At 38.7% G+C, this 16,760-nt stretch overlaps 1 protein-coding gene across 1 annotated transcript; it reads right to left on the bottom strand.

Moving 5' to 3' along the window:
- Positions 1-156: 156 nt before the first annotated feature.
- Positions 157-16,603, bottom strand: LOC121505973 (MAGUK p55 subfamily member 4-like). Its single transcript, XM_041781431.1, has 21 exons — positions 16,435-16,603; positions 16,226-16,347; positions 14,539-14,616; positions 14,354-14,437; positions 13,783-13,914; positions 9,157-9,238; positions 8,765-8,850; positions 7,486-7,560; positions 7,203-7,399; positions 6,885-6,943; positions 6,745-6,762; positions 6,599-6,640; positions 6,483-6,503; positions 6,343-6,357; positions 4,072-4,113; positions 3,787-3,960; positions 3,576-3,656; positions 3,337-3,430; positions 3,018-3,126; positions 1,019-1,153; positions 157-923 (listed from the first exon to the last, which is right to left on the bottom strand). The coding sequence occupies exons 1-21, from the start codon at positions 16,601-16,603 to the stop codon at positions 732-734; spliced, it is 2,007 nt and encodes a 668-aa protein (XP_041637365.1). The 3' UTR covers positions 157-731.
- Between the last annotated feature and the right edge of the window lie 157 nt (positions 16,604-16,760).

Genomic DNA, 16,760 nt, shown 5'->3' with positions numbered 1-16,760 from the left:
ACTTAAGAACCAACTGAGTAAATGATTTTCTTGACAAATGATGCTTCAATAGTTAATTTTTTTTAATCACAAACAGGTAAATACAAAACTTTCATTACTTTGCTTGGATTATTTTTAAATACAAGACAAGATTTAATTACAAAAACCCCACAAAGTTTTAATTCCTCGGGCCCATAACAGATTATTTTGATGAAATGTAATGCCACACAGAAACCTCAAAAATTACAAAATTTACAATCAAAAAGAAAACGGAATTATCAACAAGAAACCATTTTTCCTTTCTAGTCTGTACACAACATTGAAGAGAAATCACAGTTTAAAGAGAGAAGGGCCATGAATTGACTATTTTTGTGCGTTCAAAATTAAAGATGTGTCCAAAGTAGAACACATTGTTTTTAATCAGTGAGTAATCTCTGCATTTTCTAACTGATATATTTGTTGCCTAATGTGATCTTTCATTGTTTTTCATTGTTAACTCTAGCACCAAACACATGCTTCTAATCTAGTAATTCCAGTTGGCTCTAATTTTGAAGTTACTATTTAAACTCCGACACAGTTTCCTCAGGCTTTAGTCCAGCTCCATCTTATCTTTGGGGATTTAGAGGATTTCTTTCATGCTCTCCTCCTCTAAAACATGCCCTATGGAAATAAAATTGAATCACATGTCAAGATTTCAGAAATAACAGTGGACCGAGCCCTCTCAGCTTCCTTGACTCTTCTCTGTGTCCTCTTCACGACTCGGTGGTTGGCCGTATCCAGCTGGCTGGGACCCACTGTGGCTCATCTTGTGCCCTCCTCACCGCCGTTAGCAGCTCGACACAGGCGTCCTGCAGCTCGTCATTGACGATGATGTGGTCAAAAAACTGTCCATATTGAGACTCGATTTTACGGGCTGATTCCTCAATCTCCTGGAAATCTTCATCCTGATGAAGAACACCACATGTGACAGAGATATTATTAAAAACTGTCAGAAAAGTCAACCTAAAACAGGATAAGTGTTATATTATCTTGCTCTTACTTTGAAGGGGCGGTTGACATAGTAGTTGGTGGTGATGTAAGATTTCTCTCTGGTCTCCCTGAGGCGCTCCAGAGATGGAGGCTTCACATAGATGACGTAGGCCTTCAGCTCATGGGTCCTCACTGCTTGAACCGCCTGAATGCAGAAATACAACAAATTTAACAAAAATTTAATCTAGGGATGCATGATAATGTCTGCATAATTATGTCAGGAGATAATGGCTGAGAAAGCTCTATCATATTTGAAGTTACAATAATTTCTGCTGACATTTACAGTCAACACATCGGCAATATATATCAGCAGAATGTGCAAATGTACGACACTTGGGCTTCTTGAGATTTAAGGAAATTTAAGAGACCTTTTTAAATGTATTTGGAAAATCAGTGTATCAGATATAAGAAAAAACTATACAAAATTGTGCATCCCTTAATTAATCAAAGTGCCAGTAATTTTCTCAAAAACAACCCTCATGTAGGATTTTACATCATTAACCCATTAAGGGTTTGTGGACCATTTTGTGGCTTTTTTTTGGTCATTTAAAAAAAAATATTTTGACTGTTTTATAGATTTTATACATTTCAGGTACTTTTTTCAATATAATTTTTAAATTTCAATATCAGCACATGTAACAGGTCAATAATACGCTCTGTGCAAGTTTTGCATACACTCAGGGTGTTTGTAAATCTGCCCCATTGAACCCCATTAAAACCACAATTTTTGGTCCACCAGCCATCACAGTCAAAAAAAACATGCATGTGTATGATATTAGGCTTTCATTTTGGAGTCAGCGCAGTTTTCCTTTTTGTCATCAAATGTCAGCAATTTTCCCATATTTGTCATGAGAGGAAATTGCCTGTTTTTTTTTTTTGTTTGTTTGTTTTTTGGTTTTTGGTTTCTTATAGTGGCACTATTTCATAAATTTATTAAAATCTTAAAATTAGAAAACTTAATAATAATGCATAAAAATCAAAGTTGTTACTCACTATTTACATACTTAAGACAGTGATAATCCCTCTCCAGGAAATCCAATTTGCATGCAGTATATAATTTTTGTGTGTGTGTGTGTGTTTTTACATTAAAAAATCAACAGGTTTTTTTGCACTTAAACTTGCACTGTAAGAGTTAAAAATCCTAACAGTTAATCAATATCTTATATTTATGATCAGGTCTGATCTTGATTTAAAAATGTATGCAATATTTTTTAATATATGTATAGTATTCTTATTCCCTTTTAACATATGGCATCCATTTTGGCCACTTACACTCTGAGTGTAACAATTTATTAAAATCTTTAAATTGAAAAAAATAATTTAAAAAAATCCATTCAGTTATTATTAACTTATTCAGGTGTGTGATAATCTCTTTAAAGGAAATTAAATTTGCATGTAGTATAGAAGAAAAACATTATTTTTTTTATGTTTTACATTTCAAACATCAGCACTTAAACTGGCATTTAAAGGGTCGAATTACCCCAAATTAATTTATATTTGATAATTCTGATCAAGTCCGATCTTGATTAAAAAGATTATGCTTTTTGTCTGTTTGTTTTTAAACATGTAGCATTTTTGGGGCTGTTTTTGCATGGTGTCCAGTTTTGGACACTTACACCCTGAGTGTAACAATTTAAATAATAATTAAAAAATAATGCATACAAACCAAAGTTTTTACTAATCTTTAAAATGTTTTAAAGGCTGTGAAAATCCCTTTTAAGGAAATCCAATTTCCCTGTAGTATATATAGATAAATATTTTTTTGTTTGTTTGTTTGTTTACATGACAAAAATTGACTGGAACTGAAAGGGTTAAAATCCTCAAAATGATTCAATATTTCATATCTATGATCAAGTCTGCTCTTAATTTAAAAAATGTATGCTTAAAAGTTGGGAAAAAAAATGTAATGTATATAATTTTTGTTATCTATGTATGCTGCGTTTTTTGTCACAAACACCCTGAATGTAAGAATTTCTTTCATAACATTTTTTAAGTATTTGTTTTCTTACATGTGGCTCGATGTCAACAACACAGATCTTCCCACTGTTTAAAACTTCCTTGGCAGACTCGATGCTGGTGCCGTAGAGATTCCCCTTGTACTCGCCATACTCAAGAAACCTGCAAGACAAAACACAAGGGTGAAAACTGCTTTAAACGCAAACATTAATACCTGTATTTGTTCAAAAATATAAGATTATTATGATTTCAGTGGGAGTTAATGATCAAATCTGCCAGAGAAAGAATGAAAAAAGGGAAAAGATCTTTGTAGTTATAAAAATCTGTCTTCTCTATAAACATTCATTATCCATAGTCTTGAGGTCGCTGTACCTGTTGTTGTAAACCATGTTGTCAAAGATTTCTCGGCTGGTGAAGTGATATTCTCTGCCAGACTCCTCGTATCCTTTGGGTGCTCTCGTGGTGTCTGGACAGGGAAAATGGCATCTATTTTAAATATTAAAATCACAGGAACGATTCTCTCAGGAGCTCACAGATGGAAGAAAATGCTTCTTTTCAGGCATAAATATTTTGTTGATGGAATTCAGTGGATGATGGTGATGTGGACTTACGAGGTATGGCTCCCTGGAAGACATTTGGGTTCAGTTCGATCAATCGCCTTCTTAGTTCATTTACACCTACACCTGATGCACCTGAGAATAAATGGATCAAACTTTATTTATACAGCCATGTTTGAACAAATCAGATATGGTTAAAGTGCTTAAGAAGCGTCTAACAAAATGTTTAATTTTCCCTCAACCACTCTCTGAGTTTTTGAAAGACCTATGAGGGCGATGAGGCGGTGTGTGTCCTGCGGGTGGCGCTGATACCGCACCACCTCCTCATAGGGACTGTTGAGCGCACTGTAGCAGCTGCTGGGACAGCGGGTGTGGCAGGATGGCTGGGTGGTGCTGTGAGAGCGCCGCCGGCACAGACGCATGCTGCGCCTAAAGCCCGCTGAGGGAAGAATGAACAAATGCATTAGTTCTGATTTTGGAAGGAGAAATTACAAGATGAGACTGTGTATGAGCAGATAGATGCATGCAGGGAGACTGAGGCTGTTTTTACCTAGATAGATGCTTTCAATGTTGCTGCTGAAGTCATCCTCCTCTGTTTGACAAAAACACAAACAGATGATTATTTTCCCTATTAAAGATACTCAGCTGTCAGACAGTTTTGCTGAAGTTTCAGCTTCAATATACAGCTATTTGTGTTTTTCCCTTGGACCCCCTCCTGTGCTTTGGCCTGGTTTGAGTGTTTAGTAACCTGGAAAGGTTGTAAGGTGAGATCAAGATGTCCAGCTGGATCACAAGGTGTGATTAGGCCTTAGTTGTGTAAAGTGCTCACTCAGACTGATTCCATGCTTAATGACCCTGTTTGGCATTTAAAATAGCATGTTCAATCCAAACTGATTGTAAATATGCAATGTAAAATATGTGACTGCATGAATATTCACCCCCTTTAATGTGACAGAGCTAATTCAACAGAAGTCCAGCCAGTTGGTGCAAGGAGTCTAACAATTAGGGAAATGGGGATCACCTGGGTGCAGTGAATGTATCCCAAGTGATTGTAGTGTTTAGTCACCTGTGTCTGGAAGGTCCAGTATTCATGGCTACCATTACACCATGAAGACAAAAGAACATCCCAAGCAACTCAGAGAAAATGTTGTTGAAAAATCAGGGGATGAATGCAAAAAATGTCCATGCACTCAACATGCCCTGGAGTTCAGATAAATCCATCATAAATAAGTGGAAGGAACGTGTAAATCTGCCTAGATCAGGCCGGCCTCACAAATGGAGTGACCATGCAAGAAGGAGACTAGTGAGAGAGGTCAACAAGACACCTATGACTTCTCTGAAGGAGTTACAAGTCTAAGCAGCTGAGATGGGAGAGACTCTGCATACAACAACTGTTGCCCAGGTTCTTGGGAGAGAGGCATGTTGGTGAAAACTCAGATTAAATCTGGACTAGAGTTCAGCAAAAAGCATGTGGGAGACTCCATGGTCAAGTGGAAGAAAGTTCTTGGGTCTAATGAGACCAAAATGGTGCTTTTTGGCCATCAGACAAGATGCCATGTTTAGCGAAGACCACACACACCATCCCCACTTTGATGCATGGTGGTGGCAGCATCATGCAGTGGGGATGCTTCTTGGCAGCCAGCCCTGGAAGGCTCGTATAAAAAGAGGGTAAAATAAATGTGGCAAAATATTGTAAAATCCTGGAGGACAATCTTATTCAGTTTGCAAGAGAACTACAGCTTGGGAGGAGATTTATCTTCCAGCAAGGCAACTACCTGAAGCATACAGAGAAAGCTACACGGAAATTATTTAAAGACAACAAGGTGAATGTTCTGGATTGGCCGAGCCAAAGCCCAGACCTCAGTCCAATAGAGAATTTGTGGCTGGACTTGAAAAGGGCTGTTCACATCCTATCCCTGTGCAACCTGACAGAGCAGTTCTGCAACGAAGAATGGAGTAAAATTGCAGATGTATAAGCCTAAATGAGACCTATTCACACAGACTCAGTGCTGTGATTACAGCATAAGGTGCATCAACTAAGTACTGGCATAAAGGGGGTAAATATGTATGCAGTCACTTATTTTACATTACATATTTACATTTTTTTTTAAATCAAATTGACATTTATAAAACCAATAAAAGGGTCAGCCATCCAAGGGGGTGAATACTTTTTATAGGTACTTTATATAGTTTATATCTGTTGACTTAAATGACGATTCCTCTGATTAAGAAGTGCTTTTATGTCCCTTTGTGTTGCATCAATGTTGAAAATAATCCCAGTGCTAAGAAGCTAAAAGTCACATAACTTTGCACAATAAATCTCAGGTTTGTGGGGCTTCTCAGTTACAAAACTTGAACATAAATTTAAGGCCTAACATGCACACAAGTCAGAGGAATCTGCACAATAGATCTAAAGTTTTCAGAGCCTAAAACACTCAGAAAGTCCCAAACTTTTCACAGACATTAGGAGCATGTGTGAGTATTGCTAAATAGCTAATGAGCATCTCCTAGACAAATTGGGTTGAACCTAACGCTGAAATCAAAGAGAAATGTGTTACCATAAGACATACATAAGTTTATTCTGTAGAGGAAAATCCTCCTAAGGATTAAATGAGTAGCATTAAAGTAAAATAAAGACGAACACTTGATTTTTCTTGCTGAATTCATCCTACAGCTCCCATCATGCAATGCATCCAAGTTGATTAGTTTTAAGCTTCCCACCCACCCCCCTTGCATACTCTTGTTTCATCCTGTGTAGCTTTATAAATCTGACTTTTCTCTCTGTTTACAAATAATGAAACACAGTCTGTGTTTTTCTTACCTTCTCTGAGCTCCTCTGACATTTTCCAATCAGAAAAGAAACAGAAAAACAAACATTTCAGATAAAGATTAGAGAAAGCTTTGCAAGAACGACTCAAAACTCAGAGTCAGAGCAGATTAAATCAACAAAGACTTACCTACCAGATTCAAAAGCCTCCTCATCTGACGGGAAGAAAAAACACAAAAAAAATCAATCACAAAGCAGCAAAAACATGCAGTGAGATTAAAAAGTGAAGAAACGACAGATGGAGCTTTACCTGCTTCTACACATTTCTCATCGAGGGCCATCAGGTCTTCTTCTGTGGTGGAGACAAAAGAAAATGTCACATCTCTGAAACATAAAAATCATGCAGCTGAGACATCAAAGCTAATTTAACTACAGCTGTGTTGTTTCTCTCCTTACCTTCCTCTACAGTGCTCACTTCAGAAAGCATGGAGTAAAAAACAGTGGAAGTTTGAATCTTACACCATGTTTTATGGGGATGTTGAAGTTGAAAATGCAGAGAAGTTTGGGATAAGTTAGAGAAAATGTGTTGAACTTACAGGTCTGTATGCAGGCATGTGGCTGATAAGGCTGAGACCACCAGAACTCCCTCTGCTTCCTGTAAGAACAGGTAGATTCAGGGACAAAAACACAACGACAGCAGGGTTATAAATATCCTGATTTTGGTCAGACACACTAAAATGTCATTAATTCTAATTTTATTAATTCAAGATGGCTGGGAAACACTGCTCTAGACCAAGTAAGACCCACATTATAAGATAAATGGAAAGTTTCTGGTTAATAGTTATAATGAACTCTTCCTTCTCAAAAAGTTTTGTAAGACACTTCAAAGAGAGAGCGGCTCTTTAACTCCTGACCGTTTAAGCAGGTTGGTAGAGGGGATGAGGCCAGCACAGGCTGTGTTGTTGGGCAGCTTCTTGGCTTGCCACCAGAGGGCGTCTGTCTGGTCTACGATCTCCAGGACGTCACCTTTTCTGAAGCTCATACCTGCGTCAGCACATGGGATGGCTGGGTCCTGCTGCGGGCTGTAGTCTGCCATGGCCCTCACATACAGCTATAAGAGATGAGAGAATCATTACGATGACTTAAAGGTGTAAACGTGTGTTTTAAAAATGGTGCGAATGAATGAGATGTGTTTACCATCGTCTGGTTGTGGACCGGCCTTTCTGTGATGGGGATGACTTTGAACATGATGGTGCCTTGTGACCTGGCTTGCTAAATGATTGTAGAAATACAAACAGATTAATGAACTTTATAGGACATTAATGACTCATAGATGTATCTCATCACGAGAAAATAGTCTGCAATTTGGCATTTAGAGGCTTGGATTCTTTTTTGAAACTCCTATGACCACTGAGAAACACTGCAGATGTAAGTGGCCAGGACAGTAAAGACAAAATGATTGGGTTGAATTTTACTTGAAGTTGGTTCAGCTCTGTAACTGATCTAAGCTCGGCCCACTGTGACTGCAAATCTAGGGGGATGTGTGGGCCAAGTTTCCCATCATGCCTTTGGGCAGAGTGTTTCGATAAATTTGAGATGTGTTAAGTTGTATTTGCATGTTGACTGTTGTACAGTGACCCCTACTGGGGGTTTTTCTTACATTTCTGGTGGATTATTACTAGTTATGATGTGAGACAAATTTGCACCATGAATGAAGTTATCCAGTGAGTTAGGGTTCCTGCATAAAGCATTAGTTTGCATAGCCCTGCTAAGAAGTTCACCCTCAGCTGTCTTCTTGCCTGTTCCAAAATTATTAAGACTTTCAGAACTGTAGTATATTTATGTCATGTGAGCCAATGAAGACACTTTTAGAGTGTCAAATTTAACTCTAAATGAAGTCAATTAACACTGAGTTTTCCTTTGTATTCAACCTAATTTTAGAGGTGACTTTACCTGAACAACCTGGTTGCAGATCTATTCTCTTGGTGTTAATGCCAATTGCAAAGGAAAGACAATATTTTACTGTACAACTCCTTAATAGCTACTCAGTACTTAATACTTAAAGTAAACTTTAGATTAAATACTTTTTACTTCTACTTGACTACATTTATAGACCAATTATTTTACTCAAGCAAACTTTAAACCAGAGTAACTGCACTTTTACTTATGTACAATAGTCTTACAACAGTCAGGTTTGTGAGTGGTTTCGTAAGGTCTGAAAGTTGGTTTAATAACAGAAAAATTGTCCTTCAACACTGGGAAGAAATGGGTATAAATAGTACAAATATCACAGAATTGTAGTCTTGGATAATAGATTATAATATGCATAGTTAAGGCTCAATAAATCAGGTATTTCTCCTTTACTTTGGAAGGAATTTTTTCTTTTCCAAAGCAAAAAAAAGCAACTCAGTCAATCCAGTACTGACAAAGTTGGACACAGCAAAAAGGCAGATAACAAGACAAACTAGTGACTTACCACAACTTGTATAACTTGCTCAGGCTCCATCCCATCTACAGGAAAACCATTCACCTCCACGATCCTGTCGCCTGCATGCAGAAGACCTGCACATGCACCATAAAAACACAAAAAATTAAAACAGGGATTCTATTCAAGTTTCTCCTTGCCTTTCTTTGACTTTGACGTTTTCTCTAAACTTCTGGGAGACTTAAAGAAGTGTCCAAGTACATAAAACCCATATTTGCTTCAACATTTGTAGAAAAGAACAGAAAAGCTTGCTAATGTACTTCAGTCACATAAGGAGAAGACCAAGCTAGTGGATTGAGACAAATCATCTTTTTGTTATCTTGTCATTGATACTACCAAGCTAGAAACTTTATTCCAAGTAATTTTTGATGAAAATGGCTCACCACTTCGATCTGCCAGCCCTCCATGAATCACCCGGGCGATGAAGATCTCCCCTGAGATCTCATTTCTCTTTATGGTTGCTCCCTAGGACAAAAGAAAACCAAAACAAAAAATACATTGTGAGTAAAGGCATGTGTGGGCCAACTTTCAATCATACGAATGAAGATGAATATAAGCGATGAAGAATTCAGGAAGCGGTGACACCTAGGGGTGAAATGGAAAACAAACTACACGAACGGAGATGATGTTCAAAGATGTGGCGTGAAGATATGATGGATGAAATGGTCCAACACGATGAAGAAAGTGGCGTGAAATTGAGCAAAAAGGCTGAAATAGATTGTATATACCACTGCTTGTGTTTGCAGGTCATCCTCTCAGTGGATTCGACTTGAAAGAACCCAAGAATGTGACTTTTCTGGACACTTTTCCAGCATCTCTCATGTTGCTTTCTTCTTCTTTTTCTTCTTCCTCTGTGGTGATCGGCGTCCTTTCATGCTGATTGGCACCTCCTTTGGCTCCTCGAGGAGTCCATTAGTCAGGTGTTGCTTGGGCTCTTTTAGCACAGCGTAAAGTTGTTTCTTCTGTGGCAGAGTGGCGTTTTTGGATTTCAGGGTAGTTTTGGGCGAGCCATGGCAGGACACAGAGAGACAGCTGGTGCCTTGGGACGTAGAGGGGGCATCCAGGTAGCTGCTGAGGGAGCTGGAGGAGGAGCTGCAGGAAGGCGGTGATGGTAGGGAACATCTGGATTGGTGCGTCAAAGATGGACGCTTCTTTTGGCTCTGCGGGGATTGGTTTGTCTCTGGTGTTCCGTCTTGTTCTGGGACTACAAGTTTTGGGATGCTGTTGGCAGTGAGGAGTGTCTGCAGGCGGTCCACGACTTGTGTGAGGAGTGCCAAAGCTTGTGAGTTGTCTTGGACTGTTTCGGACATCCGTTCAGTGGCTGCAGCCATCTTCTCTCCAAGGAGCTTGATGTCTTTGGTGCTGCTCTCCATGGAGCTTGCAGCCAGCTGAACCGTCGTCCTCAGCTCGTCTAAACTCTCCTGCTTGGCGAGTTCAACTGGGGGGACGGGAGGCAGATCGACCACACGACCACGGCGTGGGCGCATTGGGCTTGGAGGGGCTGTTCGGACTCGGGGACTTTGGTTTTGAAGCCTCGGAGGAAGACCTGGAGGGAGGTAGTCGTCTACGTTGGAATAGTAGGGGACAGTAAGACATGGGGGCGAGACGGTCCAATGATGAGATGTGCGATGTGGCGATCGGATGTCATTGGAATCATCTCCGCTGTCTATCTCTTCGATGACTTTGTCTTAAATGGAAAAATAAGTCATAAATCAAGGATTATTGATAGATGACGATGGCGGATGAAGGAAAACCATGAGGTCTTTCTTACCGATCATGACAGAGCTGTAGACCGAAGGTGCTGAACGGTTTTGCTCCCAGAGAAGATTGGTGTAACAGACTCGACATTTGCTCACTGGCCTGCTGCAGCACATCTGACAGCTTCTCATTGATTTAAACCGAGGTGGGGGATAAGGTCGAGCTCCAGCTGAGTGGCATGGTGGTTCAGATTGTGGGAAGCTTCCCCTGCGAATGTTACACCAATTGACATCCAGGTTTCTTGTCGGAGCAGGGCTATGGACCCCAAAAGCACCGCCTCGGTGAAGCGTCTGCTTGGTGAGGCGCTTCAGGGTGTCCCAGTGGCTACAGGCGGCGCCTCTGAGGCGTTTTTTTGTACATGGGGAGGAGGAGCAGGAGAGCGAGAGCCCGACTTTCCGTTGGTTGCGTGGCTGTGAGACAACAGAGTCACTCAAAGGCAGAGATAAAAAAGACAGTTGCATGTCCTACACTGACTTTTAAACATTATAATCAATGCTTGCTCCTGATTTATCAACAAATTCCTAACTTCTATTAATGCTTCTGCTTCTTTTCTCCATGCTTTATTTATTTGTTCCCTTCCCTCATTCTCAGCAAAAGTAACACAAAATGAGATTAAAGCTTAAAAAAACTTTAATCCCCCCCTTAAAATCATATCAAAATGTAAGACAAACAGAAACTTGCATGTGAGCATCCTGCAGGGATTAATAATAGTCACTATCTCCCAAACTATCTGTTTTCTTTAAAAATCCTTCGTCTGCATTTGTTTCTGCAGTCAGGATATGACCTGTAGCATTAGCACACAATTAGTCAAATGAGAGATTATAAAAATCAAACATCTGGTCTCTGTTGGGCTGAGACAGACGCATGATTCATATTTGGCAAAGAAAAGCCGACATGTCAAAATATCCGAGGGCATCTGCGACGGCTGGGCTGGAAAAGCATTTCTGTTGTGGTTTAAGTTGTCTGCTACTGAAGTAGATGCAAAATTTAACAGACAAACAAGCTGTAGAGCTCCAAAGTGACTGCACTTTTTCATGGCTCTGGTTCAGGAAGTAAATTTCCTCATTCAAGTCATCCATTGACTTTTCAGACAATCCTAACATCAACATTTTGAATCCTGGAACCAATCCAAACAGCTAACTGAATACAAATGACTGTAAATGATGGAACTACACATCCCACAAACCACTGTGATTCCTTACGTTCATGCAAATAACCTTATCAAACTTTTAAATCATTCACAGACTTTCTTTCTACGTTTATATTTATTGCTGAGTTTATATTGTAGGTAATAAATTTGCAATAAACTGTGGTTTGTGCACATACTGTGCTTGCTCTTAAACAACAGTTGTTCCCATGGTTACAGCAAGCTCCAACCATCAGACACACTGCTATTATGCTCTGTGATAGTGTTCTTCTCCAACTTTCTTAAAACAAGGTTGATAACATCCAATGAGAGTTTGTTGTTCTCTTTTATTGTCTTGCACTTTTTTCCTTCCACGTGATTTTTGTTGTACATCTGTGCAATGACAATAAAGTTGTTCAATCCAAACTTGTGTCCTCTACAGAAGCCATTTTTTTACACACAGGTACGTCAAGGTAAATCTACCTTGGATTGTTATGACATTATGGCTGATAATCAAATCTCCTAATCAAGGATTTGAATAGGATTTTTCCTTCAGATCCCTCACTGTGTGCTATTTTTACTGTGACTAATCAATCTACACAGCTAAAACAGTACAGAAGCCCTCAGAGGACATGCATACATGCATTTTATTTACTCTCTTTCTCTGGAATCACATGTCATTTTGGGCTTTTTCCTTTGAGATATTGGATTATTTATCTAACCTTTCAAAGCAGATGGATTTGCGGGTGGGTGGGGTTTAGTCATAATAAGATGATAATGGCCTGCTTCAGCATAGGTTTGCAATCATTACGGTGGGGTTTGCTAGTGTATCCAATGGCCCCTGCTGCTGTAGCTACTAGCTCAGATGTAGCTGTAGGAAAGCAGCATTTAATCAGAACTAGACCACATTTTCTTTAAAAACAAGTACTAGGAGGCCCACCAAAAGCTTGTCATGGCAGAGAACATGTTTTGCACGTCTCCCGACCTGGTTTGCATGAATTTTATTCACCGAAAAGCTCCTCCATTTACATCAACGGCATTGTAGCCTATCAGCTCAAGAGTAGCAAATATATAAAGTCCATGATGTACAGAAGGTCCAGGCAGACACAGACATTTTAATTGTACTCTGTTTTATAAATGATAACAGGTACACTTTGCTCACTTTCTCAAGATCTAAACTTATTTAACTCCATTAACAAAAATGTTTTTCTCATTTTAATGTGTTACTTTCTCAAAATATCAAGAAAACAGCCACAATGTGTGTCTTACTACAGGAAAAGGAATAGAATATTATGTCTTGATGTATGTCGATTCAAGGTTTCTCTAATGGCATGTTTGTTAAGTCATGTTTGCCTAATATATAGTACTAACTTTGATATTCATTGGTCAATAGATTTAAGCTGTAAAAATTTTAAGGCCACTGGGTCACATTTGCCAATAGAAGAGGTGATGTTGGGTCCTGTCAATACATTTTATCCTTTTGACATATTGCAGGCTATCTAAAAGATGAGTTCATTCAAATCAAAATATGCATTCTCCTTTGCAATTACAATAAAGTAATATCTATAATTTTTGTTTGTTTTGCATATTTCATCAACACAAACTTCTGTATCCACCCAAACACAACACTGTTCTTATAGAAAAAGCGAGAGCAAATTGCCTTTTTGTCAGGGAAGACTTGAATACTCATGACCTCCAAAAAAGCCTGTTAAATTACTAAAATTGAGTCTAAAAAGCTGATAATTGGGGAAAATGAGACTCAAAGTTTGGTCAACTGTCAAAAATTACTTCCAGAATTGATCCTTCAGAGAAAAAGACTGACTCTGGCAACCTAAAAATACCCTATAGAACGGTCTATTTGTCTGCATTTGACTTCTGATCCTAGTTCTGTGTTTAAGCTCAAAGTTTATTTGATGAGTCCCTCTGATCCCTGAAAATCTGTTCTCACAAACAGAGATTAAAGAAGACTTTGGTAAATGACAAACGGAGGTGATCTCATCAAATGTGACCTCAATGTAAGCCTGAATACTACGAATAAGAGGCACATGCCAAACGCTGAACCAAACTTCGTTTGGAGCTTTGGTATTTTAACGATGAATGAGGAGACTTTAGCTCTGTTTCTCACCAGAGGCTGTTTGTTCTTCACCAGGCAGACGATCCTGGTGGCCTCCTCGTCGTCTGGTAGGTCTTCAGGCATGGGTGGAAGCACAGGCTCATAGTCCTTCTGGGCCACCGTATCATGAGCAGAGAGGAGAGCCTTTACAACAGAAAAATCAATATGTGTTACACTGTATGTATGGATTTTTTTGCAATGTATTTTCTTCTTTTACTTATGTATTTCTAAACACATCTTTCTACTATTCAAGCATGATACCAAGTCTTCATTGTTAAAGCATAAAGCTGCAGCTAACCCACAAGTGCAGCAAAATTAAAAGATTCTGTGAGCAATTTCTTAAGTTAAGGTGTAAAAAATGTACAAATAATGGTTGGTGAAAACAATCTAATACAGTTATAAAATGCTAAAAGTATGATTTTTAAGTGAACATATGCAGAAATTCATGAGAATCTTTCACCTCTTAAGTGTGGTTTTCATTGCAAGTCAATACAAACTTTCATTATTCACACACTTGACTTGAAAAAATTACTTTCTTCCCTCCAAACTGAAACTTTGAGGCTTTAACTAAAACCTCTCTGACCTGCAGGTGTGGCTGTCTCAGGAGGCGGTAGAGCTCTTTAGCATCTTCAGAACAGCCTGGCAACGATCGGATGTCGATCAGCAACTGCAGACCAAAAATACCCCAGAACCATCAGCTTTCAAAAGACTCCCAGGGAATGAATCACAAAATCCAGATATTGATGAAAATTAAATCTGAGGATGAACCTGAAGTGAGAGGCCTGAAGCGTAGTCCAGGGCAGGTGCTGGTGAGTTTTTCAGGTATCTTTGGAGACACTCATAAACCTGAAAACAACCATATAAAACTTTTTCAGTAAGTTCTTTAGACTTAAGGCACATATTTACAATTTTCTTTATACTTATATTATGTCCATGATCTGAAACAGCATTACTGCATAGGAACGCGCTCCAGCCAAGTGACGTCAAGTGACGTCACTCTACCAGTGCAGACCAAAAACATGCGAAATGCAGATATCTAGTGAGTTTTTCTGTTTAGTTCAAAATAAATATGAGAGATAAAAATGTCTATCCAATAGGGTGAATTTTTTTTTATCATGCGGGGTTCCTTTTAAGTGTTGTAGTTGATCTTTATGCAAACCTACAACGAATTTAACAGTTTTTACTGGCTGATTTTCTGCATTGAGAAAGACATTATGCACTCATCTCAGCATATACTCAGGCCAGATGCACATTAACAAAATTAACAGAGGGAAAAGTATAAGCACACAAAACTTAAGCACAAAAATCAGCCAAGGCTTACAGTGTTTTTCTCAGACAGGGTAAAAATGTCTTTCTTTGGGAGCACAGATGGTCAAGTGGTTTAAGGTGCTACCCATGTATGCGGGCGGCCGGGGTTCAAATCTGGCCTGTGGCCCTTTACCGCATGTCTCTCCCCACACTCTTCCCTGTTTCCGAATCTATCCACTGCCCTTCCTCTGTCAAATAAAGGCATGAAAAGCCCAAAAATAAATCTCAAAGAAAAAAAAAAATGTCTCTCTTCATTTTTAGCAGCTACTTCTTACAGTCTTCTGCTGCCATATATATTTTCTTAGGGTTTATAAAGCAATCCTCATAGTAAAATGATTAAATATTGTTTTATATTTGCTACCAAAACACCATTTTTTCAGCAGGATAAACACTCATATCACACAAATCAAGACCATAAAATTACACGTTTATCCATGAATGATAAACAAAGATGGCTGCATTTACAATTCATTTAATATAAAGGAAGAAGTATACATAATCTCAATGGGATTCTCCTGGTTAAATAAAGGTTAAATAAAAAATAAAAATACAAAAAGTAATCAGGAAGAACTCTGATCTATGTATTTAATGTGGCCTGGATCAAAGCACATTATTTCACTGTCTTTGGATTGGCCAAAAAAGTCATCCAAATTATTTCTGATATTATATCAATTACTTTAGACTGAACATTATTTTGCAATAGCATGGGAAAGCACCGACATGCCCACACTTGGTCAGATATTCATTGAAGAGTCTATCTAATTGCTTCGCCATGGAAAAACTGACTTATGCTATGAAAGGGAAAATACAAAATTCCTTCCAAATTTGGGGACAAGTTATTACATTTCTTAAAAGTTAATAACCAAGACATTTGGACATTTAAGAACATGAACAAGTGTTCTTCGATGATGCAATGTTGTTCAACATAATTGCTATATGAGATGTTTTCTTTCTTTATGACTTAAATTATTTTCTCGTTTTTTTTTTTTGCTGTATTTCGATGGAAATGTTGTGCTTCTATATGTCTATGTGTATCTTTTTGATAAAGCATTATTAAAAAAATTAAAGTAAAAGTTTTAATACATTGTAATATTTTGGTGCAAGTACATTGCAAATGTTATTTTTGCATGTTGCATTTTTGCAAGACCTTGAGTAGCGACTGCAGCCAGGAGGCGTTCAGCAGACTGTGGAGGATCTCCGCTCCATCGATGTCTGGATTTACTGACTTTCTCACCTCCTCGATCACATCTGTGAGGATCTGACGCAGACCTACAGCACGCAAACACAAAGTAATACACATATAAACACACCAGTGTATTAAAAGAGTACAGCATAGGAAGCTTGAAGGCGACTGACCGTGTTCTCCAAGTTCACAGTGGGGGTTCAACACCTGAGCCTCCACCGCTTGCCTCATGGTCACTGGACCCACGAGCCTCAACTCCAACCAGGCTGCTGAGTGTGTGGAGGGCGGAGAAAAACCTGGGATAAAGGAGAAAAGTTTGTTTCCATCTTGTGAAGGGCTCATTGCATCGGTAGAAAATTATCTCAATCAAAAATGTGAAAAATAACAACAGCACTGTTATCCCTTATCCCTTTATCATAGAGGAGGATGGTTGTTAGAGTTGGAACCCTAAAACTGCACTAGATAGATTTGATTTTCCCTTGCCACCACTCCTAATCAA

The sequence above is a fragment of the Cheilinus undulatus genome, linkage group 24, assembly GCF_018320785.1.
Source record: "Cheilinus undulatus linkage group 24, ASM1832078v1, whole genome shotgun sequence".
Classification (NCBI taxonomy): domain Eukaryota; kingdom Metazoa; phylum Chordata; class Actinopteri; order Labriformes; family Labridae; genus Cheilinus; species Cheilinus undulatus.
The sequence above is the reverse complement of the archived record's forward strand: the minus strand, read 5'-3'. Positions and strand labels throughout refer to the sequence as shown.

Coding starts and splice junctions, on each gene's coding strand:
- LOC121505973 (XM_041781431.1), bottom strand. CDS start 16,603: ATGAGCCCTTCACAAGATGGAAACAAACTTTTCTCCTTTATCCCAGGT. Junction 16,348..16,434: donor CTGTGAACTTGGAGAACACG/GTCAGTCGCCTT, acceptor TGCGTGCTGTAG/GTCTGCGTCAGATCCTCACA. Junction 7,400..7,485: donor CGGTCCACAACCAGACGATG/GTAAACACATCT, acceptor CATCTCTTATAG/CTGTATGTGAGGGCCATGGC.